The sequence below is a fragment of the Pelobates fuscus genome, chromosome 13 (assembly GCF_036172605.1).
Source record: "Pelobates fuscus isolate aPelFus1 chromosome 13, aPelFus1.pri, whole genome shotgun sequence".
In the NCBI taxonomy this organism is placed as follows: Eukaryota; Metazoa; Chordata; class Amphibia; order Anura; family Pelobatidae; genus Pelobates; species Pelobates fuscus.
In genome coordinates this window covers 24,304,331-24,330,310 of record NC_086329.1, presented here as the reverse complement: position 1 = coordinate 24,330,310, position 25,980 = coordinate 24,304,331, and the positions used below count along the sequence as shown (strand labels likewise).

Here is a 25,980-nt window from a genome sequence, read left to right as displayed (position 1 = left end):
CCCACAGACTCTTCCCAACCAATCCCATGCATCTATCCCCACACTCCTACATGTGCCCTTGTCCGCTTAGCTGCGCTATCTCCCCAGGGCCTGAACCAGGAACTCCAGTCTCGAACAGAATCTATAAGTTGCTAATTATTGACATATTAACGTCTGCAAACGATCATGATCACACCATTTGTGAAGTTTTTTCCCAACTACACTTTTAGCATTATTAGTTTGGAAAAATAAATAAAAGTGCTTCTCTATGAGACACCTTGCCATCTACTCTGTTGTGAGGCACCAATGAGGAAAAGCATGCTCCCAGCTGGAAAGAGGCGAGTTAGCACTTATAAACGTGTCTATTTCTTGCAAAATGTGAAAAGAGCATAATCTGTTAACCCTTTCAGTGCTATAGAGTTTGCATTCCTTTTATGGAGCCTTTCCCCCCCTTATATAAGCCAAAAGGACTTGATTAGCCACTGCAACATATTTATACAAGTAAATGAACCCCCCCCCCCCAAATAATCAAACTTGTGCAAAACAATCAATATATACATTTGCGATTATTATACATTTCGAGAAACGCTTTCTGTTTGAGTAATATAATTTAGTGAAATTGGCAACGAACACACATATCCAAAATATCCACTTTCCACATGATTAAAGTAACACACAGAGATATCAGTGACGATTTGAAAGATAATACCGCAGCTCGATGAAAATCGTGCCAAAGTGCGCTTATATGGGGTTAGAGTGAACAGCCACAGTGGCTGCGGTTTGTAATGGAATCTAGTGACTGGGCAACTGTTGTTGCCAAGTTGCAAGCGAAATACTGGGAAGGAACCTATGGATGGAGGGCAGAAATTAAATGATGAGTGGACAGTCACTGTGTCCAGCCTCTGCCCTTACCCATGGCCTGTCGTTGGGGGCTATTTAAAGTTGTGGGAATTGCTAAAGCTTTAAATATAGTTATGGGGCGAGGGGAATTCCTCCAAACCAATGAGCAGTGGGTTGGAGCTATTTAAAAATACAGATGAAGGCTTTGAGTGTGTGGGGTGTTCATTGCCATTGTCAAGCCCCAAAAGATTTTAGACTCCTCTTCCTCCCCCCCAGTAGTTAAGGGTTCCCAATCCCCTAGCCCCCCCCTTCCCCCTCCCCTGCCCCCCCCCCCAAAAAAAAAAAAAACCACATCCCTCTCCATATTAACAGTGAGTGGAGAGAGGATACAGCCAATCTCGAAAGGTAATACTAAACCAAAACTAACAATCGTTTTGTTTGTTCTCCAGATCTTCAAATGTAAGTTAATGTACCAGCAGTCCTCACATTTATGATGCTATATATATATTCCAGCATAAGAAGGATTCAATTGACTGCACCAATCATTTCAAAGTTATATTAATTGTTCAGTAAAGACAAGAATAGTACTGCCTACGAAAAGCCACACAGGGGTCTGTTTACCTGTGCCATCTACATTGAATGCAAACACAATCACAAAAGCACTGGCCAGTGTTTCCTTCAACCCAAACAATGTGAATGGCCCAATAAAAAAATGTTAAAAAAATAAAAATAAATCATGATGAAGCTTAAGTTGTTTGATCGTCCCTGGGGTATTGTCAGCTATCTGAAATATATATTAATAAACCAGGATTATCTTTTTTGGCTGAGTCAAATATGTCACTCATATTTTCAAAAGAACATGACATGTAAAATGTATTTATAAAAAAAAAAAATCACTTTACAAACATTGGATTTGTTTTAGATTAGCAGGGCCAGTCTGACTGTTACATTAGCTATGTGGCTGCCGAGGCAATCAATGCAGAAGGAGAATTCTATCAAGCGAACATCAACTGATCTCCAAAAGGGAATTGTAGTGATATGAAAGCACAGGAAAAAAAAAGACATGTAGGGGCTCGGAATATTCTTGTACTAGAAGGCATTCTAGTGATGGGTGGTCTGGGGAGCACCAACGACAACGAGTGCTGTGAAAGCCAAAAAGCCTTCGGCCAAATGTGAGAATAGAAGAATAGCATTCTATTTTTTTCTTCTTCTTCTTCTAGGCATGCAAATAATAAAGAAAATCTACTTATTTGCCTAGATACTCCGTAATTAAGTTGATCTACAAGGAAATCAGTTAGACTCTTATATTACTAAATATGCCATTCGCCACAAGTGCCTTTACCAGTCCCTTTTCTATGGATTTAATTCACCTTACACTAGTCAGACAGCACAGATACACTTCCATCCACTGTGAGAATAGACAGGACTAAAAAGAGATGCAGAGCGAGGAGAAAAAATAAATTACAAGAATACTTTCTTGTGGAGACTTTGGTGAAAGACCAATTGGTATCCCATTAAAGGGACACTATAGTGTTAGGAATACAAACCCCCTAGTTTTCTTGTGTCCCTAGTTCTCCATAAATCCCCCGCTAGTTTCCCTAGTGTCCCAGTCCTTAATTCTACATAGGTCATCCCCCCTCTCATATGCCATAAAAATTAATCAAAGTTTTACTCTTTACCTTTTTTACAGCACCGAGGCTCTCTCTCCACCTCCTGCAACGTCATCGAGCAGGCATGACATTCTCCGTGGTAGTCCAATCCAACGTGCCTTAATAGAGGAGCATTGGTGCATGCATGGTGTCCACCCCAGGCTCATCCAAGCTTCCCCATAGGAAAGCATTGTATTCAATGTTTTCCCATGAGTTTCTGCGTCATGTGACCGTGTCAGGAAAACATCCACAAGAAGTGTATTTAACCCTGCAATACATTGCCATTTCAACATTACAGGGTTAAAGTTTAGGGACACTGCACCCACACCACTTCATTGAGATGGAGTAGTCTGGGTGGGTTTACTCTCCCTGTAAGTAAATATCTATGCTAGTCTATCATTTTAGTGAGGGCTATTTAGGTCAAAGGATTGGACTCAGATTGTTCACCAAAGCACATACTTGTTGATTTTTTAGAAATGAACACATTGGGGGCAGACAGGAGACTAGGAGACAACACATAAAAAAAGGCCATTTGATAAAGTATACTACAGTGGATCCTGTACCTTTCCTGACTTCTATAACCATTACAGGTACTGCACCTTTGTATTAATTTGTCATGCAAATGTGAAACAGATTAAATTGCGGATTAACATGGACTGTAAATGGTCTTACTGACTGACAAGTGCTCTTTCAACAGATTATTTACATTTCAATATCGATATCATTTCCTACACCTCGACAGTCTTGGTTTACTGGATTTCAGAACACTTCCTGGATCTCAGAGACTTCCTGTTGCAGATTGTAATGGTAATGCAGTCCCAAAATATTTGAAACAACTCGCAACAGAATAGAGAAAGTGGTCAGGAAAAATAAAATATTTCATATATGTTCCCTCTCATTTTTGGGAGTTGGTGTGTGCAAAAATATCTTTCTATACAAATTTTTCATTTTTTTTTTGTTACAAACGTATGTGCGCACTGAATGTCTATGCAAATGTAAGTGGAAATTGTTATTGTTAAAGATAATTTTGTCACGGACTCTCTATCTTGGCTAATAAAACCGTATTGCAACATTTTAATATAATACAAATAAGATTGCGAGTAATATTATGTCCACATGCCACATTGCCTACAAGTATTTCAGGTTGCCTTCAATTTATTATGCCCACATAATGCCACATCGCCCACATTTATTTGCCTGTATAACCTGATGATGAGTGAGGAGTCTGTTCCCTTATGCTCGGCATGTGGCTCTGTGATTCTTGGCCGTGCTTCCACAAGATATACTAACATCTCATGGGATCATGTCTGAGATTCACCTAGCTGTGATGTGCGTGTAAGGGATCACATGGTTTGCTCTTGAGTCCTAAGTTATCCGCAGCCTAAGCCCATCCACAGCCTTTTTTTTTTTTTTTTTTTTTTTTAAATTCTTTATTTTTGGTGCGTTTTCATTTTTACACAACCACGTCCGGCCCCAACAACCAGGACGGGCACAGTAACTGTCATGCAGGGTAACAAGGTTTGGTAATGAGTTAGTGAACGAGACATCTTAGTAAACAGTCGCACATTTTGTTTTTACATGAGAGTACTAGTGGGTTTCGTTGTAGCATTGTGTTAAGTCATGAGTGCGTGGGTGAGGTAAGCGTGTGGGTAACCAAGGTATTAGTGGTGATGACCTGAGGCTTGTTTCGGTACCCTAGCAGATAAGTACCCCTAACCAAGGGGGCATCGGGGGGGGGGGGGGGGGGGAGTTGTACACCTCTTATGGGTGTATCTAGTGTGTGTAGGTATGCAAGACGGGTCTGAGGCTGCCTTTCCCCGTGTCAGTTTAGTACGTATACCAGGTAGTGGTAGCGTGTATATTGTATGCGTATGCGAGGTGCTTCTGATACTGCCCCTTTCTGGGCCTGTTAGTATGTAGAACTGGTATAAGTGGGGTAACCATTAAATTAAGAGAAATCTGAACAGAGGTTAGTATAACGCATAATATAAACTAATATTCTTGAAGGTCTGTTAAAGTTCGTTCCTTAAAGTTTCTTGATCAGTCAGGTAGTAGGCTTGGTTCTCGGTACGAATGGGATCGTTGATTCGGGGTCCCAGGTATGTTCGACTTGGGAAGCAGAGGTTGCGGCTGGTCTTTCGGTGAGGCCCAGTGCGTAGAGTATTGCAGGTGCCTCCGAGTCATTCGTGAGCTTGTGGGTCGTTCCGTTGTGTGTTATTAGTAGGGATCTTGGCGTGCCCCATCTGTATGTTACCCCCGCGGAGCGCAGGCGGCTGGTGAGTGACTGCAGTGATTTACGCCATTGAAGTGTAGTTTTAGTGAGGTCCTGGTAGAGGGTTAGGTGCGATCCTTCAAATGGTAATGGGGTTTTACCCCTCACTGCTGCCATGATCTGGCCCTTATCTTGTGGTGTATTGCATCTGAGGATGACGTCACCAGTGATTGGGGCTGCCGTCTTAGTGATAGTGGGCAGTCTGTACAGTCCGTTGATAGTGAATTTTTTGGCCAGCGTTGGTGGTAACAATGAAGCAATCAGTCTTCTCGTGTAGTGAGGCAGTTCCTCTGCATCGATCTCAGGGGGTATCCCACGGATTTTTAGGTTATTACGGCGATGTCTATCTTCCTGTGCCGTCATTTGAAGTGACATAGCCTGTTGTGTAGTTTGTAAGTGGACCATTGCGGTTTTCAGTTCAGCTATTTTGTTGTGAAGTTTCCCAATGTCCCCTTCAGTGTGAGTTGTTCTGTCACTGAGCTGCTGCATGTTAGATTTTAGGGAGGTCATGTCTGCAGTTAAGAGCCTCTGTATTTCCAGTAAGGTATTTTGCATATTGTGGAGATCCTGCTTAGTGGCAGGGGCTGTGCCTCCAGGGATGTCCCCAGGTATGGAGTGTGGGTCCCCCTGTATTGCTGGGATGTGTGTCTGGCTTGGCGTGTCAGGGGTTGCATGGGGATCAGGGCCGTTAGCGGCCGCCATTTTGGGTGGTACCTGCCGTTGTAGGAGAGTCCCTATGTCCTGCTGGTCCGTTGCCAGGGAAGTTTGAGGTCTCTGTGAGCGTCGCCCCATCGCTGGCGTAGGGCTGTGGTGATATGTTGCCTGGTAAGCAGGGGTCTCGGCTGCTTGATGTGCGCCCCCTCTGCCAAATAGTGCCTCTAGGTCTGCAAATGTCCGCGTGTAGTAGGCCCCAGTCTTCTTTTTCTGTTTGGTCTGCCGCGGGGTGTATTGAAAAGGCATCTGTCGGTGCCGCGGGATGTCCCCGATCTGTACCTGCTGTTTTCGAGTCTGGATGGGGTCTGCTTATGGGTGATTTACAGCGGATTTCGTTTGCCGGGAAGGAGCTCTCAGAAATGGCGTCTAGCCCGTCTCGCGGTCAGGCTCCGCCCCCCATCCACAGCCTTTTTGTGCACCTAACTTTGTTATGTGCGCTGCAAGCAACATGGCTGTGCAATGGCGGTAACAAATACGTAGCTCTTTGGTTGCTGTGGAACTACATGATGCTCACGTACATACACACACACACACAGTGAAACAGTTCTACGTGTGCAAATTCGTGTTTTTTTAAGATATTCTGTAGAATTTGTAAGCCTTGCTGCCACAATTTTGTCATATGCAATGATAATATGCAATGCCTTACCAAGAAAGCATCACTGCTGGTTAGTAATTCAAGTGGATGAAGCTTTGGAACCCGATCATATCCCCACCACACCTTCCGCCCTTCCAGGTTTAATTGATTCTGTTCAATCTCGGACTTAAGAACCTGCATGTTGTCTGAATGGGTCATCTATCTTTACAATAACATGAGGAATAAATACGACCAGATGATATTCTCCACTGAAGATTGTCCTACCTGAGAACATCTGGTTTTACTGCTCCAAAATCAATCTTTTCAGCATATTTTGAGAAGATAAAGCCATTACATACAAATAACAACATAACACATGATATTTCATCCTACATCAAGCACTTATTTTGCTCTCACAGCAGATCATAAAAAAATAAAATAAAAAAGGTGTTTTAGTGGTAATATACTCCTAAACCAACGAATAAACGATCATGTGAGATCATTGTCAACATTTAGATCACTGTTTATACAGTATTTCGCAACAGGAATAACTGGTTTATTTTTTGACTTAATAGTAGCACAAAAATAATATTCCCAACCTTTTTTCTTTATTTTTTTAGGAAGTCTATTTCTAATTCCTATAACACTGTTTTACGTATTTACTTAACACAACATATTGCTTAAATACACACAGAACCTAGAGTTTTGTTTATAAATCACTGTTAATTCTCGCAAATCCCTACAAAGTCCACTAACTACCAACGTTCCGTATCATGATGACCACTCATTGGCCGCAAAGTACAACATCTAATACCCAACAGATCTATCAAACAAAAACACAGATGTCCTTTGTCCATTTTGCCTTTTTTTGCCCTTGGTTTGTCTTGGTGGTCTGCTGTTGGGTCTCAAGAGTTTAATTTGTGTTGCTTTTAAGGTGACCAGTCACTGCAGTATGTATTTACGCTCTCTCAAAATCTGTTTAGGAGAACTCAATGCTGTGTTATCTTATCGGTTTCATTTATGTAAAAAATGAAAATATGAAAAGTGGCAAACAAATGCCTTGTCTGCACATATTGGTGGTCCCTTCTAAAACAGATGTACACAATTCTTTACACATTCTTTTGAAACCACAGTGGATGAAATATGTCTATTTTACATGCATTGGAAGTCTATACACACTGATAATACATGTAATGGATCTGAACTATACAGTTTTTCTAATGCTGTTACGTCCATATTTAAGATTATCCACTAAAAGTAAATTTGCTAACATGCCAGTCTCAAATATAAAACAATAAGGCGGGGATTTAACATTGCTAGATACGTTTTTTCAAGTGATTTAATATGTTTTGCTAAACTTTTCAAATTATTTAATATTATCAAAAATATCTAAAATTTTGTAATGTTTTGATTTTTTTTCAAATAAATGTATGTATTTTAGATCTCTTTTAATGCATATCTAATAAAGCAATTTATTTTATCATAAGAAGACCGCTATCATCTTTTGGTTACTATATCGGAATTGTCAGCTGGCTTATGCACCCGGCATTATCAAAGATAACGTGAGTGCAAGGAACCTTTTTGATTTAGTTTTTATATATATATATATATATATATATATATATATATATATTATATACTTTTGATATTTTAATATGTTTGAAACAAAATTATCCAACACTATTAAACTTAATATTAAATATTAAAAATAAGTTGTGAGTGACAGCATCTCACCTACGTGAATGGTGCACAAACTGGCATTTTAAGCAATTTACTTGTATCACCCAATGCAGTACTGCATGGAAGGTATTCTTTTTATATCTATATTTTCTGGAGATATGTAGCTTTTATGTTACATTCCTATCAGACAAGAATGCTTCAATGATTTAGTGCTCAGTTTATTTAATTATGAATTACACTGGAATTCTTTTCAGCCCGCGACTTTCCTTTCTGCTTTTATCAATCTATGAATGTAACCTATAGACATTTAGACATATTCACTCAATATGCAGCAAATTCATGCATGGGAACGTACTGTTAGAAATGCTGTAGCTTCCAGCAATCCTGACCATTTATAGGCTAGAGTTACGATGTCATTTAGGAGTCCACTACTCGGCAACATCGAACTGGTCTGGTTGCAAAACCAAACCCTGTACCTAAGCAGAATATGTTTTAACATTTCTGAGCAAGCTCTATTTTTTCAGGTGAGATTCCATCTAATTTTACAGATTTATTTAATGTAAGGCCAAAGACCAAGTCAAACTGGGGGCCAGGAGGGTGAAACAGCTGTCTTTGAATGGGTCCCCATTGACTTTGCATTTCCTTTCCCAGGCTAATGTCGAGTATGCAGAGACTATTCCAGAGAACCTCCATGGAGAATCTGTCACACAAATGGGTGTCTAAACATTGTGAGTGCCATGTACAGTGTATTGCAAATCTATAGAATCTAAAGATTTACTAAAATACAGCTCAAGTTGCATTATGGAAATTTCCATCTACCATTGCCATCACATTTCAAGCCCTGATCTATTTTCAAAGTGTACTGAATTTAAGCTGCCTTAAGCTGGTGTCTGGCTATGCATTTCCTTTGCAGCAGGTCATAATGCTCTACTATGTACTAAAGATGCTTGCTATTTAGGGGTTGGATAATTCTGAGTCTGGAGAAGTCATTATAAGTTGCATTTTCAGTTGATTTTGGAGAAACCACTTGAACCATTCGTTGTGTTGACCTATTTCAATAACTCTTTCTTGATTTGTTCATTGCAAACAGCTGAAAGTCTGTCAAGTTTGACAATAAACCTGATTTTCTATAGGGGTTGGATAATTTTGGTTACAACTGTATAGTGTTTGTTGCCATGCAATGTACGGTACCTAGGCGATATCTACCAGAATATTATTAGAGATGATCTGGTCCACCATTATTAAAACATTCTTATAATCACAGCCCCTGAGAGTAAGGGATTAAACTGAGTGGGCAAGTTACACACATCTATACGTGTATTTAACCTATATTCTTAAAAACAAGCGAGTGATAGAGAACAGCAATGTTCTGCTGATTACCAAGTTAACAGAGGTTTCCTGGAGAGATCCACACTGTCCGTGTTCTGAGTGGGCATAGCGAAGAGCCTTGGTGGCGATGCTCTGAATTTAAAGGGGAGGCTGAAGAACTCAAACATTACGTTCTGTCAAACTTTATTTAACGTACAGGTATCAAGGAACAGAACAAAAATCAATGGGATCAGCCTCCATACATAGATATCACTTAAAGGAGCACTATAGCGTTAAGAATATAAACCTGTATTGCTAACGCTACTGTGTCCCTCTCCTTAGCTCTACATAGTGTCCCCCCTTTTTTGTAGTACAAATAAAACAAAATAAATTTCTATATACCCTTTTCCAGTGCTGAGGCTTCCTCAGCTCACCTTCCACGATGTCACGGCAGAGACATGGCCTCCTCCGAGACGGTGCAATTCAATGTTCTGCATAGAGGAGTGTTGGGGACCTAATGCGCATGCATGGCGAGCACCGCATTGCACAGTCAAACTTCCTTAATAGGAAAGCTAAGACTATACTCTGCAATGTTGTTAGAAGGACAGGGACACGGCGCCCAGATCATTTCATTGAGATGAAGTGGTCTGGGTGACTAAAGTGTCCCTTTAAGAAAAGATAGCATTTCATGGAAACACTAACAGGGTTATTTACAAAAGTGAGAATTCAAAGAGAATTTCAAATTCGAGTCTAAAGTAACAGAATTTGAAAATTTCTTAAATCAGCCATGCTTCAAATTCGGCTACTCTTGCCTAAAATCGGAAATGCACTTTGACTTCTCACTTTAATGCTTAACATTGTAAGAGTAGGCTTCAGTTATCTGACTGACGGTCAAACGTCAGGATCAAGAAGCCAGAGGTAAAGCAATGAAACATTTTGGATGCACAAGAATAAAAATAGAATTTTAAACAAGGCCCATTACGCTGTATTTGTATAGAAATGAACGGTCCTTAAGAGATCAGTAACACTTTCCTACATGCCTTTGTGCTTAGACCATAATATGTAGCCGCATGCACCCGACTCTTCCTGATTAACTGCTTAGTTTGCGTTTCTTTTATTGTTTTTTTTTATTTTAAATCTTTTTACTTTATTTATATAACTGATGCTGAAAAGAAAACTAGATGTTTAATCCATAGAGCCTAGTGCGGAGTCTGTCCATTATGCTATTAAGGTAATACCCTAGTTTCTGTACATATGCTAGTCTGCTACTCTCACACACACTTAATTAGCACAAAAAGTCCCTTTGATTCCGTCTAGAGCAAGATGTATGTACGCACAATGTGGTGTAGGGGACAGAATACTGTTAAGATGTTATTACAAAGCGACTGGGGGTTTAGGAAAGTATTATTCATGACATTTATAATGGTTAATGAGCAAAACCTTCGCCCGGCTAATATTCACGGTCTGATTGTTATCTCTATGGAATGATCCCAAGTTCCAAGGTTGTACTTATGTTATAAGTATGTATAGGCACAATGACTAGAAAAAAACACATTCCCTAAAAACAAGAGAAAAACTGAGGACACTTAAGGACACATGACATGTGTGACATGTCATGATTCCCTTTTATTCCAGAAGTTTGGTCCTTAAGGGGTTAAGGAAGCAATGGATGCATTTGGTGTCTTCATTCTATGCTTGATGACCCAAAGTGTGAAGACCTTCAGAAACTGAACTTTTTAAGGAGGACTTTCAGTCTGATAGCCACGAGAAGCATGTTCTCTGACAAATATAACCATGAACATTTCTTAAAAACTGCAATGCATTGTATTGGGATGCTATAGGCACCCAGACCAAACCAGATCCAGTGGCCTGGGTGCCATGCCCTGCCTGTTTAACCCTGCAACTGAAAATACTGCCATTTTTGCAGGAAGGACAATGTTTTCATTGTAGGGTTAACAAGCCTCTAGTGGCTTTTCCGCAGCTATACCCAAGTTAAACTTGGTCATAAAACAAATGACTCTCCTAGAGTGCATTCGATTGGCGCTGAGTGGCATCTGGCCACATAACCTTCCAATGCGTCCATATGGGGAAGCATTGGATTGGCAGTGATCGTTGAGACTGATGATTTCATCCAGGGAGGCAGAGCTTTCAATCAGTGCGCTGCAGGATGTAAGGTAAGTAAATTTTACCGTAGGAAGGGGACACCTACATAGGAGACTGTCATGCATGCTTGGGCTGTCTCACTTCATTCTGACGTTATTTGTGATTCAAGACACAGTAAATGAACAGACACATACTATTCCGGAGTCGCATCATTCTAGTATCAATATTGATGCTATCCCAACTCTAAGTATTGAGTCAAATCATTCCAGCGTGATTATTAACACAACCTCAAGTATAAGTACTGAGTCGCATCACTTCAGCGTTGTTATTGACACAACCCAGAGTCTAAGCACTGAGCTGCATCATTACGGCATAATTAATAGTGCAATTCACCCTGCTTGTGATAACTTGTGCGTTACTTCTGATGCGACTCAATACAATTGTCTCTCGCATCCTTCTGATGGAACACATCATTCTCACTTGGTGACATAAAATCAGCATTCTGCTATTCACGTACCTTCTAGCACACAGGGATAATTAGATTCAATCGTGTTTTACCTTGTGTTCTATAAACCGTTCCTGTCTAGACCTAGTTGCATTGTTGTCGTTCTTGCTAACCCGATAGCATGCTCCTTATAACGCTCTGTATTCTGGTTTTGACTTTGGCTTATTTTCCCGATTGTCCTGATCTCTGTGCTCCTGACCGTTTGGAATGTCTACCGTACCCTGTTTTCTCCTGTGTTTGACCTTGGCTTGTACTGACTATTCTCTCCCTTTGGTCTGGTAACTCTAAGGACCGATAATACGGGCTATCCTTGTCTGCCATTGTTGTTAAATGGGGTATGTGTGCTTAGGGTTCTTACTTACTGTGACAGGAGCACCTACATAGGTAGATGAACACTACAGCATTATGAACATGTTTATATTCCTAACGCTAAAGTGTTTCTTTAAGGAAATTCTTGTAACATGTTTAATCATTTTTGTAAACATACTACATACTAACAATTTTTATATATTTTTGGGTTGACTTTTTAAATTAAGTACATAGTTATCAGCTTTGTATAATATATATATGATTGGCCATATATTAATAGTGCTTCCATAGGACAACATAGAATCTATTTACTAATTGCCTAATTTGTTCTCTCTTTAAATTTGGCACAAATCTACTTAAAACTCTAGTTCACTTTCCAATTGAATCCTATCTGAACTGAGTGACATGGGTCCTTGCTGTTTCCAAATAGTTCTCATTATTACCAAGAGATTAATTTCAAAATAGCTCAACCAAATTGAAACAGAAATATAAGGGTATTTAGGGTTGGAGTGTCTGTATAGGATTAAGAAGGATTTGGGGTAACATTAGGGTGATTTAGGATTAGGTTATCTTTAAGATTTAGGTGCAGTTTCAGTGAAACAAGTGAACGAATGCAATTCAGCTGTTTGGGAATAGTCAAATTACCCTATGTGACACAGATTCAGCAGATTTCAACAGATCACAGAATTGCAGCCGGATGGAAGTGAAATTTGGTTGAAATAGCATAATTTGACTTTTGTGAATAGCCAAAATGGTTAAAACACCTGAACTGCAGCATCTTGTCACTTAAGAACTTAGAAGGAAATGGGTAATGAAGATACAAAAGTATCAAATAATGAGAGGTTCTAATTTGAATAAAAAGATGTCTAAGAAAATGATGGAAATAATAAAGAAAGGAGAGGGATAGAAAAGTGAAAAAAGGTCAGACTGCGAATGGGGTGTCTGAGAATGACAAGGGGGCGTTTGTCTGAGAAGGTAAAGATGGGGGTCCGAGCAGAAAATAGGAGTGTATGAGAACAGAGACGTGTGTCTAAAAAGAGATTCCTTGGCAGTCCTGAATAGCAAATGGAGTTATAAGGTGTGGGACAAGTGACATAAAGTGGGTCATGCTTCTGTGTGAGGTCCTGCCGCAGGTAGAGCAGCAGGGGACCCACAAGTAAGAGCTTGAAAACGTTGGGTGCAATAGAGGTGCAGGTTGCACATTATGGTTACCCTTCAAGCATCACTGCATCCAAAAAGAAATGCAATGCATTTAGAAAGATGGTAAGGAAGCACTAATATCAATTCAATAATGTGTCAGGATTCTAAGAGGGCTGGGGAACGTTCCCTTCAAGGCAAAGGCAGAGAAAGGAGTGTAACTCTTAGACAGTAACCCTTAGAATGCCTTGTAGTGATAAACCAGGCTCAGGTACTCATGGGGTAAAACATATTTGTTCTCAGCTACTAGGAAGCTATTATGAGTGCATAGTTGCCAATTACGAGGACAAGGGCAGCTGCCAAGTCAGTTTATACATAAGGCCTCTACCATGGTTAAATAAACGTGTGTGTACATTCATCTTCAGGAGGCTGTGGGTAATTATTCAACATTTAGTTTGGCTTGGCTTCCTTTTGGCATGAGCTACCCAGTTCATGCCACTTTCACAGAAGGGTGGAGGCATGGTGATGAACTGCTGACTGCAACCTCTAGTTGACCTCTGGATAGTCTTTGCCTTTTGTGGACTACCCGCTGATACACCTGTATAACAACATGCGTAGCTAAAAAAACAACAGTCTTATTAGAAAAGGCATAAACAATTCAAAAGTATACTAAATAAATATTAACCCACAGGCAGTTAAAGGGATACTTTAGGCACCAGAACCAGGACAGCAGCTCTGGTTCAAAGAGATTGTCCCTGCATGCTCAGAAGAGTAAACACTGCCTTTTCTGAGAAAAGACAGGGTTTAGATTGCTGCCTATGCCACCTCTAAAAGCAGTCACTCTCTCTAGAGACAGTCACTAGAGCAGGGGTAAGCCAGCTTCGGTACCCCAGATGTTATGGACTAGATCTCCCTTATGCTTTGCCAGCATTATGGCTGTAAAATCATTATGAGAGGTATAGTCCATAACATCTGGAGTGCCGACGGTTGCCTACTTCTGCACAAGAGGGACTTCCTCGATACGGTCCAACAAAGACTGCAGGACCAACTTCTACATCTCTACACTCTGTATGGAGATAATTAATTCTCCCCCATAGAGATGCATTGCTTCAATGCATCTCTCTAAAGAGATACTTATTGCTGTGCATGCACAGCAGCCCCTCAATGCCTACAGTGAAGCATTGGACTGACTGAGATCATCTGTACTGATGATCTCAGCCAAGGGAGGACTGGCAGCTGTCGTGAGACCAGCGTGCCAGGGGAAATAAGGCAAGTAGATACCTTTTATTTTATAACTTGGGGTGAGGGGCTGATTCTAACTAGCTAGTATGTGCCTACTAGAGTGCTCCTACTTTAATGATTTTCTTAGAACATCTGGAGGGACAATTAATATTAAAGGACCACTATAGGCACCCAGACCACTTCAGCTCAATGATGTGGTCTGGGTGCCAGGTCCCTCTAGTTTTAATCCTGCAGCTGAAAACATAGCAGTTTCAGAGAAACTGCTATGTCTCACTGAAGGTTAATCCAGCATCTAGTGGCTGTCTCACTGACAGCCGCTAGAGGCACTTCCGCGATTTTCACTGTGAAAATCACAGTGAGAAGATGCTTACGTCCATAGTAAAGCATTGAGTAATGCTTTCCTATGAGCTGTTTGAATGCGCGCGCGGCTCTTGCCGCACATGCGCATTCGGATCTGATGTCAGCAGAGGGAGGAGAGTTCCCCAGTGCCGAGGGAGCCCGGCGCTGGAGAAAGGTAAGTGGCTGAAGGGGTTTTAACCCTTTCAGCCCAGCGGGAGGAGGGCCCTGAGGGTGGGGGGGACCTAATAACCCTATAGTGCCAGAAAAACGAGTTTGTTTTCCTGGCACTATAGTGCTCCTTTAACACATAAAAGCTGGTGATTTGACTCTTCAAAATTATTTCTTATCTTATAAATAGGTTGGGTTATTCACTAAATAGAGGATTGTGAGAAACTAGCAGGGGAATGCATAGTTTAGATCAAGACGTTGTAATAGAAAATAATGTGTGTCTTTTAAATATGTCTGTCAACAAGCCCCATTAACGGAGGATTATACCGGGGACATTTCAAAATTGGTTAAACTTGTGTTAGCCCTTTAAAATCCAAAAAGCTAAAAGCTAGAGTATCACTAGAGTATCAATAGAACAGAACACACAGAATAAGCATGTTATATTCAGATAGAGTGCCCATCATGTAGGAACAGAATATGGCTATTGGAAACGGGTGACAAACTGGGTATCAGGGTCAACTACCGAGAAATATCCACAAATATGGGGAGAATCATGGTTCTCAAGTAAATGGATACATTTAGGCTGATGGTTGCTCCAGTCCCTGGAAACCCTAGTTAATCTCAGTTAAATATATACAGTAGTCCACAAAAGTGAGTGCACCCCTCACATTTTTGTAAATATTTTATTATATCTTTTCATGTGACAACACTGAAGAAATGACACTCTGCTACAATGTAAAGTAGTAAGTGTAAAGCCTGTATAATAGTGTAAATTTGCTGTCATCTCAAAATAACTCAACACACAGCCATTAATGTCTAAACCATTGGCAACAAAAGTCAGTACACCCCTAAGTGGAAATGTCCAATGCTTTCCTATAGGGCTTCCGCATCCAGTGACCACGTTTTACTCAGTCTGTACTGCAGAAGCACCTCTAGTGGCTGTCAGTATGACAGTCACTAGATAAGGAGTTATCCATTACTGCTTCTCAAAAACTGCAGTGTTTTACATCGTAAGGTTAAAGGGACGGGGACCCTGCACCCAGACCACTTTGTTAAGATGTGCTCTGGATGCCTATAATGTTCCTTTAAGCCGTTTCTCCGACCAGCATGCCCATATCCTGCTTTTAGAAGAGGTCATGGTGGAAGGAATCTGTATGTGTCGTGGACTTCAGGTAAGTGATTGCTTATTTTTACAGCGTTATTTTAGAGTTAAGGGGAGGGAGACCTAAATAATGATGCCCAATAGGCATAGGGTCAAAGCATGAGATTTACGAGGTATTGTGATCATTCAGTATTCTAACTTTGGGTGTATTGTTTCCCTATAAATACAAGATGAGTTGCCAGGACATTTGTAATTCATTTTTTTATTATTATTATTTCTGCTTTTGTGTATTTCAGAGCTTACAGGATTTATTCTGACTCATTCTATTCTTTTTTTTTTGGTCTCGGTTCATGCTGTTTCATTTCCTAAATTCTGCTAGAAGGCTTATTTACTGATTTTGTCATCAGTAATCCTAAATCCACTATACAGTCATTGCCACTTGCCACTCACTTATGGAACAATAGAATAGTCCTAAGACCTGAAACATCAAAAACATGGATAACTCATCTGTCAATCACATGAACGGTAGTTAAAATGTCTTAAGCTGATACAACAAGAGTAACTCTTGGGTAATATCCTTGCAGTTTAAGTAGAAGAATTAAGATAATCTCAATTTAAGTGCCAAATTTAGCTTCCACAATAAAGCCAATCTATTTGTTTTTGAATCAGGGAAGGTTGGATGGAATGATGGATGGAGAGTAAAGAAAGAATAGGATAAGGTGCCCACTCGATTGCAAAAAATAAAAGATAACAGACTACATTGGCTCACCACAGGTGAAAGGAGAAGAAAACAGAATGTGGTCAATATTGTGGTCATTGGTTGAGGAACCCCGTTCCAAAGCAATAATCTGTCCACGACATAAAAAAAACATTAAAATAAATACTAGCTACATAATACAAGGCCAGCAAGTTGGCAAACTGGAGCACCCACATGCAAAAACATACAAGAAATACGGAATGCCCTAAAACACACACAGAGCCACAACGAAGTTGGGGGGCTCCTGTTCTTATGCAGAGTGACATTCACGTGAATACATTTAGAATAATGGATGGGGGGGGGGGGAGAGGGGGTAAATCCTATTTACCTAGAATGGTTTCTAATCACATTTATTGTAGTTTAATGATATATTACTGTGAGTATTATTGCTGTGGAGCACAGTTATACTCTCAGACACACTCAACAACACAGGGCTCATAGAAAAAGGGTCAATAGGATAGAAAAGAGGGGAAGAGGACCCTCCCTCTTGAACAGGGACACTTGGGGGGTATGTATTAACTACAATATTGTTAAGATGGTTGTCTGGGTCCTAATATGTACCATACATTCCAGCGCTCTCAGGAAGAGTGACATACATAGACTGTAGGTGACAAGCAGACTGGAGATACAACCTAATGTTTTCAGCAGAACTTTTTTGTCATTCTTCATATCACCTCAATGTGTTATGTCTGTCATTCTCCTGTCACTGTGTCACAAGTATACACATCGCCAGCATTCAGCCAAATTCAGGTAATTACCTCTAGCAAGTTTACTTACGTTTACTCTTACTGAATGATAAAACATAACTACTTTTAGTATAATTATATATATATATATATATTGAGTCTTGCTGTTTAGTATCTGGCAGTTCTTTCTTACTATTATTGTTACAAGTCTGTCTGGAATATACCCATTTAATTCAATGAATAATCATATATGCAACAAATATTGCAGACAAGTCTAAGCTTGTATAAATAAATATTCAACTGGTTTGCGTACCATTTTCTTCAAGACCACTCAGCTGTCTCTAGGAATAAGCTGCACCAATGAGAACATAGGTACAACAAATACTTAAATGGAGGATTCAAAGCCATTATAGCGCAACAGGTCATTTAAAGCAAGACTGTCACCAAAAATAAACTATATCTAATCTGTTACCCCAGAGTTCCCTGAATCTGGTTTTATTTTTTCCTGAGTGCTGTAGTTTTCCTAAAATCCATAAATAAAAGTATCCTTTTCCCAATATATAGCAATCAAGTAAACAAAAACTAATAGACAGAGCAAGGTTTTGTTTCAGTTGTCAATCTAATTTACCTCCAATCCTCAATAAAATCAATGCCACAGAAGGACAGAGGAGAAAACAATTGTGGCGGGACTGTGGCATGTCTGTGAATTGCCCCTTCCGTGTTGTGGATTTACCCTCATGAAATGTGTGTTTCCCCATGTATTTTTATGATTAACTATGTAGTATGCCTTCCAACCATGCGGGGGCGCATTAGAACGTTCACACCAATTAATCAGAATGTTCACACTGGCAACATAGGTGTGAAACCGCAATGGAAGTAATTAATGAGCGCTCCCCGGGGTTGGTGCCATGGGGAGCGTTCGTATCCCGGGATGCTTTCCTTAACTTCTCTTGCGGGTACTGCTGGGGTTGGTGGGGATATCATATGGGGTACTGGGGGTCAGGATTGTGGCGGACCACCGCCACTGCATAACCTGCCCAATGCTTATGTGTGTATTTTTCCCCTTTGTATTCTGGGTGTCCCCATGTCTTTGAATGCCTTTTGTGTGTTTCACCGGCTCCCCGTTCAGGAGCGATCATACGAACGGAACCCATTCATCCCATTCGTCTCCCAAATGGAGACCACCCTGATACCTCCTTCGGAATCATAGTGTAGAACCTCCACACTTCGTAACGAGGTGTCAAAACCACAAACTGCAAACTGCGTGGCTGCCGGTTCGTATACCCAAACTGGGACAGGGGGTGGGGGAGGACAAGGTAGGGAGGGCAGAGGGACACTAGAGTGTTAGGAATACAGCTTTGTATTACTGTATTCTTAAGACTAAAGTGTTAATTGACGTTACAGGGGGTATAGAGAAAATAAAAAGGACCACCATAAAAGGCTCTGCAAGTCACTTATGCCAAAGTCATGGTTTGCATTGTGGGAACAACAGTCAAACATTTGACAGGACATCTAACCCTTCTATAGATCAATATGAATGTGTTTCATTAACCAGCACATTCATAAACACAATCGTCAAAAACTTGCAGGAGGAAAACATAAAATGGCATCACTTAAGTTTCGAGGTAGAGGATTAAAAGAAAAAAAAGCTGATTTGGGTTACATTAAACTAGAGTACACTCTCACCACTTGGACCATCAGGGCTTCCCCACCGGACCACCAGGGATTACAGGAAATGTCCCCCCTTCCAGGCAAAGTTAAGCAGGGAGGGGGGAAACAATTTTTAAAGTGTATATTTATTAATTTGCCCTCCTACCCCCACAGACCCCACACCACACAATAGCTCCCCCATACACACACACTGCCCCCTATACACACAAACACACACAATTACCCCCCATACACACACACTATCATCCCATACAAACATTACTCCCTCATATTCCCCCCACAAACTGCCCCACATACACACAAACTACATCCTTCACAAACACAATGCACCCCTCTACACACACACGCACAGTGTACCCCTGTACACACACTCGTCACACATACACGTGCACTGAAACCCTCACACACACTCCACCCCTCACACACATATTGCACCCCTCACACAAACATATTGCACCCATCACACAAACATATTGCATCACACACACACACACACATTGCATCACACACACACACACATACACTACAGCCCCTATTCCAGCAGACCCCAGGTAAGTTGTCAAACTGTTCTTAAACAGTTGTTTGACTACTTACCCTGGGAGGGCACTACAGCACTACTGGCACCATAACCACTACAATGTAATGTAGTGGTTATTGTGCCTGGATTGTTTCTTTAAGTAATCTACCAGCACCCCTCCCAAGATTAGAGGCCCAATACACGCCGCAGCGCTGTACATATATACAACCTCAAATTTTGTTTTATTTGGGGTGCCTTGGAAAAATATTGAAATATTAAGGGCGCCTTGAACCTAAAAAGTTTGGGAACCACTGTAATAACACAATATGCAATGCAAACAAAACAGACATAAAAATTGAAAATAAAAATAAATACATAAATATATATACACACACACACAAACATGCACAAATAGAGAACTAAATCCAATTTCTTGTATAAAACATATGTGGGATGACACCCCAAACCCATCTATCTGTGTTATCAAACTAGAATAAAAGGGTCATGAAATCTATTTAAGGTGTTTTAAGATAATGAGACACACCAGCTTGCTTGATATCTAGCAGAATTACATTCACTATGAGGGGAAAATAAAACAAATTGTTTGCATTTTCAATGTGACTGTGATTGAGACAGTGTCTAGGCTTTTGGACTTCAGCCAGTCATTTTTAGAAGGATCTAAATCTAGAATTTCAGGCACCACTGAAAACACAGGCTGCTAGGATGACGTTTAGTAACATGTTGAGTGACACACAAAGTGAACTAATTAGACAATACATAGAGAAATCCTAAAACTCTGGCAGATTAATGGCCCCCGAGGATTGCGTTGATCCACCATGATATATCACAACTTGTGTGCGTGAACATATGTTCTTACTGTAAGCCACACCACCGTTATGTTTACCAGATTGTTTATCCATTCATTTCACTGTGTTATTGTATCTTTAAATATTATATTTATGGTCTATTTGTCTTATTTATAAAATAATAACTGTAGCAGTCTGTTTTGTTAATTACATTTCACTTTCATATTCCTTATATTATATTATATTGATTTATGAAGTCACGGGAGCAGGAAGAGAGAATGAACACAGTGACTACAGAAGCCATATATAACATAAAATATGTCCTGCGGTGAAGAAAAGACATTTTTATATTGTATGTCGTTATAAGTTGTGTGAATTTAATTTAAGAGAAAAGACATGGTTACATAAAAATTACAATTCAAATGAAGAATTGTTATGGGGAGCACTTTCAGACTTCCAATGATTACATTATTAAAAAAATGTGCAAAGTCTGCAAGTTAAGTTTTACATTGAGAGTTTCCTGGCACCATAACCACAATAATAGGCTGAAGTGATTATGGTGCTTGAAGATTCCATTTAATAGATTTAGATCTTGAAGTTATTAGCCATGATGCTGGTGGTGGCACTAGAGGTACATTGCCACCACAACAAACATTTTCTTTGCTCTCCCCTAAAACACAGTTATTGACCAAAGTGAGAATTTAAGGACAAAATAGTCACAATCGAAATATTCTCCAAGTCAGCCATGCTTATAGTTCAGCTACTTCGGTCTTAAATTTGAATTCAAATTCAAAACTGTTCTCACATTCGTGAACAACCATGTAAATGTGTTGTACGCGATGTGTGCTAGACACACACATTATTGCACGAACCGAGGCCAGGGCTCTAACAAAGCTTTATGAAACACCTATCTCCAATATAAAATAGGTATTTAGTCACATATCATATAAAATGTGAGGCTTTCTTTGGTCCAGCACCTGGTCAAGAAAATAAATGGAATGCTTTTACAGAAGCTAGATGACAGTAATGGAAGCACCTGCCATATAATAAATACTTCATATTACAGGGGGGTATATTACTTTTGCAGGGTATTTCACAGAACTCACAAGTCTTATATTTCAAAAAACCCTGATCATAAACTCTTACCATAAAGGAACACTAGAGCATTAGGGATCCGAAACTGTATTCCTAACACTATAATATTTCTCTGCCCTAAAGCATTTGTCCGCCCCTCCTCCCCAAACGCAGTGATTAAAGGGTTAAAAAAACCCTTTAAACACTTACCTCTTTCCAGAGGCAATGTCCCGTCTCAGCCTCATCCGACATGGCAATGGGGGAACGTAATGTGCATGCACAGTGAGTGCCGTGTGCGTTGGGCCTTAGGTAAGAATTTAATCAATGCTTTCCTACGGGGATTTTTAAAATGCTGGACGTCTTGTCCACCGTCATTTCACTGAGTTAAGCTCAGTGAAACAGCAGGAAGTGCATCTTATGATTTTCTGGGAGACAGCCACCCGGGGCAGTCTTAACACTGCAATGGAAACATTGCATTTTCTCGAACACTTAAGGGGACAGGGACACTGCACCCAGACCACTTCAATGAAATGAGCCTATAGTGTCCCTTTAATGAGAAAAAGCTATTCAGCCCTATCTCAAAGATCTCACACTGAAACCTAATACATAGGAGTGTTCTAACACCAACACAAACAGCCCTCATCAAGGCAATGAACTTGTCGCACCTAAATCCAAACACCGCATTTTTTAAATAGTTTCATACACAGATCAAATGATCAATCTCTAGCTTCTAGGGGAAGCTGCAGGAAGTATCTGTGTGTGAGTGAAAACCCCTGCGCCTTTGTACGCAGTTTTCCTGTATGTTCCATTACATGACAAGCGCAAGGTACAGAACACAAAACAAGGCGATTGTAAGCTGCCTCACAAAATCGCAATGAAACCAAACAGGAAGCTACAAAAAGTAGAGCCATCTACAATGCGAGATGAATAATTCTTGTTAGCTCGACAAGAAAAATATTGTCTCTGGGATTAAATGTTCTTTGAATGTTTCTGCTGCAAACAGTCATTTTATTTCTGTATCTAACTCTGCAACAAATGATCTTTGAGAATGCACTACATTCTTAACTAATGGCACACAATTGGCTCTGTAAAGTAATTACAGGATGTGAGTATTTTGTTTAAGAATTCTTTTGGGCATAAAATGCAAGATTTGGTAAATTGCAGTATTTCGCATTAAGCGACAACTTTAGGAAAATAAAATAAATAATAAGCTCAAAATAAAATGGTAAACACTGTCAAAATGTATCACCGAGAAATATAGAGTAACTCCTACATATTGTGGTTTAGAATGACACCTTGAGAGAGCATACCTCCAAAGTGTCCCTACTTAGGAGGGACAGTCCCTATTTTGTGCACAAATCCCTCTGTCCCTTCATGATATCCATATGTCCCTCTTTTCTAGGAGCTGCATATTGTTGGTGTGTCTGAGTGTATAACCAAGTTCCTCAGCAATAATATTCATAGTAATGTGTCTTTAAAGTACAATATATCTGTTTATAAATCAAACTGTGTAAATAAGAAATATTTGCTTGTTCTAAATGACCTTTTAGTTGCATGACTTGTTCTTAATAAGTCACCCAGATCTCAGGACACACGCCTACAATTAAAGGCTCCATTTAAAATGTCTGGAGGTATGAAGGAGTGTGGTGGTTAACTACATTATGTTTTTCCCACCCATTATACTTGTTCAAATTTGCTTCCAACCTCTTGTGCGCGATAGAGATGGCTCCCATTATATCCTGACCCTTTAAGGGGCATGACGTTGTTGCTCAGAAGCTTCATGTTGCTTGTATCCTTAGGAAAGGAACAGCCAGAGTGGGTTACAAATATCAGAGATGCCAAGGTTACCCATCGTGTAATATTTCATTAATGTGTGGGTAACACCTTGGCATCCTTGGAGTTTGGCAATTACTGATCGCATGTTCAGCCAACCAGTTTTTGCTGTGCATGTGCAATAGCCTTACGATGCTTTCTTCTGGGAAAGCATTGTATTGGCTTGGCTGAGATCAGTACAGACAGTCTGCGTTAAGGAAAGAGGGAAGGGCTTGCAAAGGCTGCAGACAGCAGGTAGGTAGCTTTTACAATCTATTTTTATATATTTTTTTCCATATAGCCCCCTAAAAAACAAGCAGCAAAAGAACACATGCATGTTTTCTTAGGAGTTATATAAATATATACATTTTAAATGGATTGTTCCTTTAAATCACTTTTTAGGTTTATTCACTTTTTGTGTGTTAGCTATGCATCCAATGTGTGGGATACATGTTCATACAAACATGGATTGGCATGCAGCATGGTCTATAGCACCGGCTTCAATCAAATGCACACAGACCAGGTACTCAAAGATGTGTTATGGTACTGTAATGCTCTCTACTCTGGGCAACATTTCTGCTCCAACAAGTCTTTCTCTAGCTTGACATAGGCTCATTGGAGTCAAAACGTCGCCCTGAGTTGGTAGACTAAAGATACGCTATTACATCCTTCCAAGTGTCTGGTCGATTCTGTACGCAGTTGTAATAAATGTCCTGCATTTATTAACCAAAAATAACTTTGTAGTGAAGGGTTTACTAGAGAAAAGGAATGTCTAATGCATGGATAGAGTGATATAAAAGATACCTTGTTGACGGGAAAAGCATTCTTCACATTGAAGTAGAACCCAAAATAAATCATATTGAAGACTCCATGGCGCCCCAGTGTTGCACTCAGGCCTTTGTTAAGTCCTCTCAAACCAATTCCTTCAGTTCGAATTATATGTCGCGCTTGAGCAAAGGTAGATGGTTGCTGAAAGGAAGAGTGGTGTGTTTGTTATACATGCATTTTAACATATACATATATTTTAATTTAGATGATAAAATCCCACTTAAATGGAAGCAAACTCTGCTACCATTATAATATCAGGAGTAGTGATGTCCCGAACTGTTCGCCGGGAACCGTTCGCCGGCGAACATAGCTTGTTCGTGGCGAACATAGCTTGTTCGTGGCGAACATAGCTTGTTCGTGGCGAACGCAGCGGGCGAACATATGCGATGGTCGGTCCGCCCTCTATTCGTCATGGAGGCGGGAGGGTCTGCTGCTGATTGGCTGGAATGTGTCTGCTGACTGTGAGGTGCAGGGTCAAAGTTTACTCAATGATGACGAATAGGGGGCGGACCGACCATCGCATATGTTCGCCCGCCGCGTTCGCCACGAACAAGCTATGTTCGCTGGCAAACGGTTCCCGGCGAACAGTTCGGGACATCACTAATCAGGAATCCATGACCGGGCCAATCTCTTTTTTTGATTGAATCCATATTTTATTTTCCACAACATATGAGGGTCTACCTTTTCTCCACTCCTAGTTTATACAAATGTTTTGTGCGATTCAAGGTATCTGCTTGTAACACAATGATATATTCCACAGAGATAGGGACTGCACACTCTTTAATGTATTCAAATGGAGTACTTCCACTGGTACAACAGTAGAGCCAGGGCGGCAAATCGCTTACAAATACTCCAGAAGAAAGGGAAAGGATCCGAGCACTCAAAATGGGATACGCAGACTTTAATTGGAAACAAAACACAAGATGATAACGTTTTGCACATGCGATGTGGTCTTCCTCAAATTTGATAAAGAACACATAGAATGGTTGAAACGTTATCCTCTTGTGCGTCGATTCCAATTAAAGTCTGCACCTCCCATTTAAACTCAAATAATTTTATTTTCTTCTGTAACACAATTATAGTCCTAAACGTTACACCAGTGGAAAAGACAAGCGTTTCCAAAGCTCCAGAGAGAAACCGTACGTATGGGGTCAATGTAATGCATTCAGATGGACATATAATTATTTTTAGTTTACAAGTCAATCTCATTTTCTGAAGAGAAAATTAAGTTTAACGATTGCATAATAATTAATATTGCAGAGCATCTAAAGAAGAATCGCTTAGCCTTTAGCTTTCTTTTCAAAGTAGATCCCCATTGGCCACCTTTGAACTATTTAAGCCTACACCAATGTGAATAGACCATCAATATCTTTACAACAAGTACACTTCTCATTCAATAAGTCATCTAAATTTAAGCACAGTATTCCTCTATGTACATAGAAAACAATTTAAGATACATTCGAGATTGCTATATCGACATACAAAATGTAAATTGCCAAAACAAGGGCCAGTGTAGTCTTACCTGGGGCCAACCTTGAGTCGGCTGATATCAAACTACAAAACACTAATTTTAAAGGAAGAATTTAAAGATTACATTTTATATTTTGTAAGAGAGTGTTAATTTTATTGAAGTGCCACATCCTACCACTAAGTTAATTCTAGCTCTAGTAATGTGGAAAATATAGGTATATTTTAAATAGGTTGGTTGCAATAGCTGCGGGATTTATTTATTTTCTGGGTGGATTTTTTTTCTTCTATCTAGAATGCTAAAATTGTTTATATTGCTATCTACTACAACATATCAAAATTTTCTTTTATCAACATTGTTCTTTAATTTCTCTCCTCTTATATGTATTGTGTTTGATAGAAACATGCTCCTACTTTGCATCAAACCCGACATGTCAAACC

General features: G+C 40.0%; 1 protein-coding gene across 1 annotated transcript in view; it reads right to left on the bottom strand.

Moving 5' to 3' along the window:
* Positions 1 to 25,980, bottom strand: part of SLC25A21 (solute carrier family 25 member 21) — a 266,945-nt gene that overhangs the window by 19,011 nt on the left and 221,954 nt on the right. Inside the window, exon 8 of the mRNA XM_063439496.1 lies at positions 24,049 to 24,213. Within this exon, the coding sequence (XP_063295566.1) occupies positions 24,049 to 24,213 (165 nt within the window). The remainder of the gene's footprint in view (positions 1 to 24,048; positions 24,214 to 25,980) is intronic.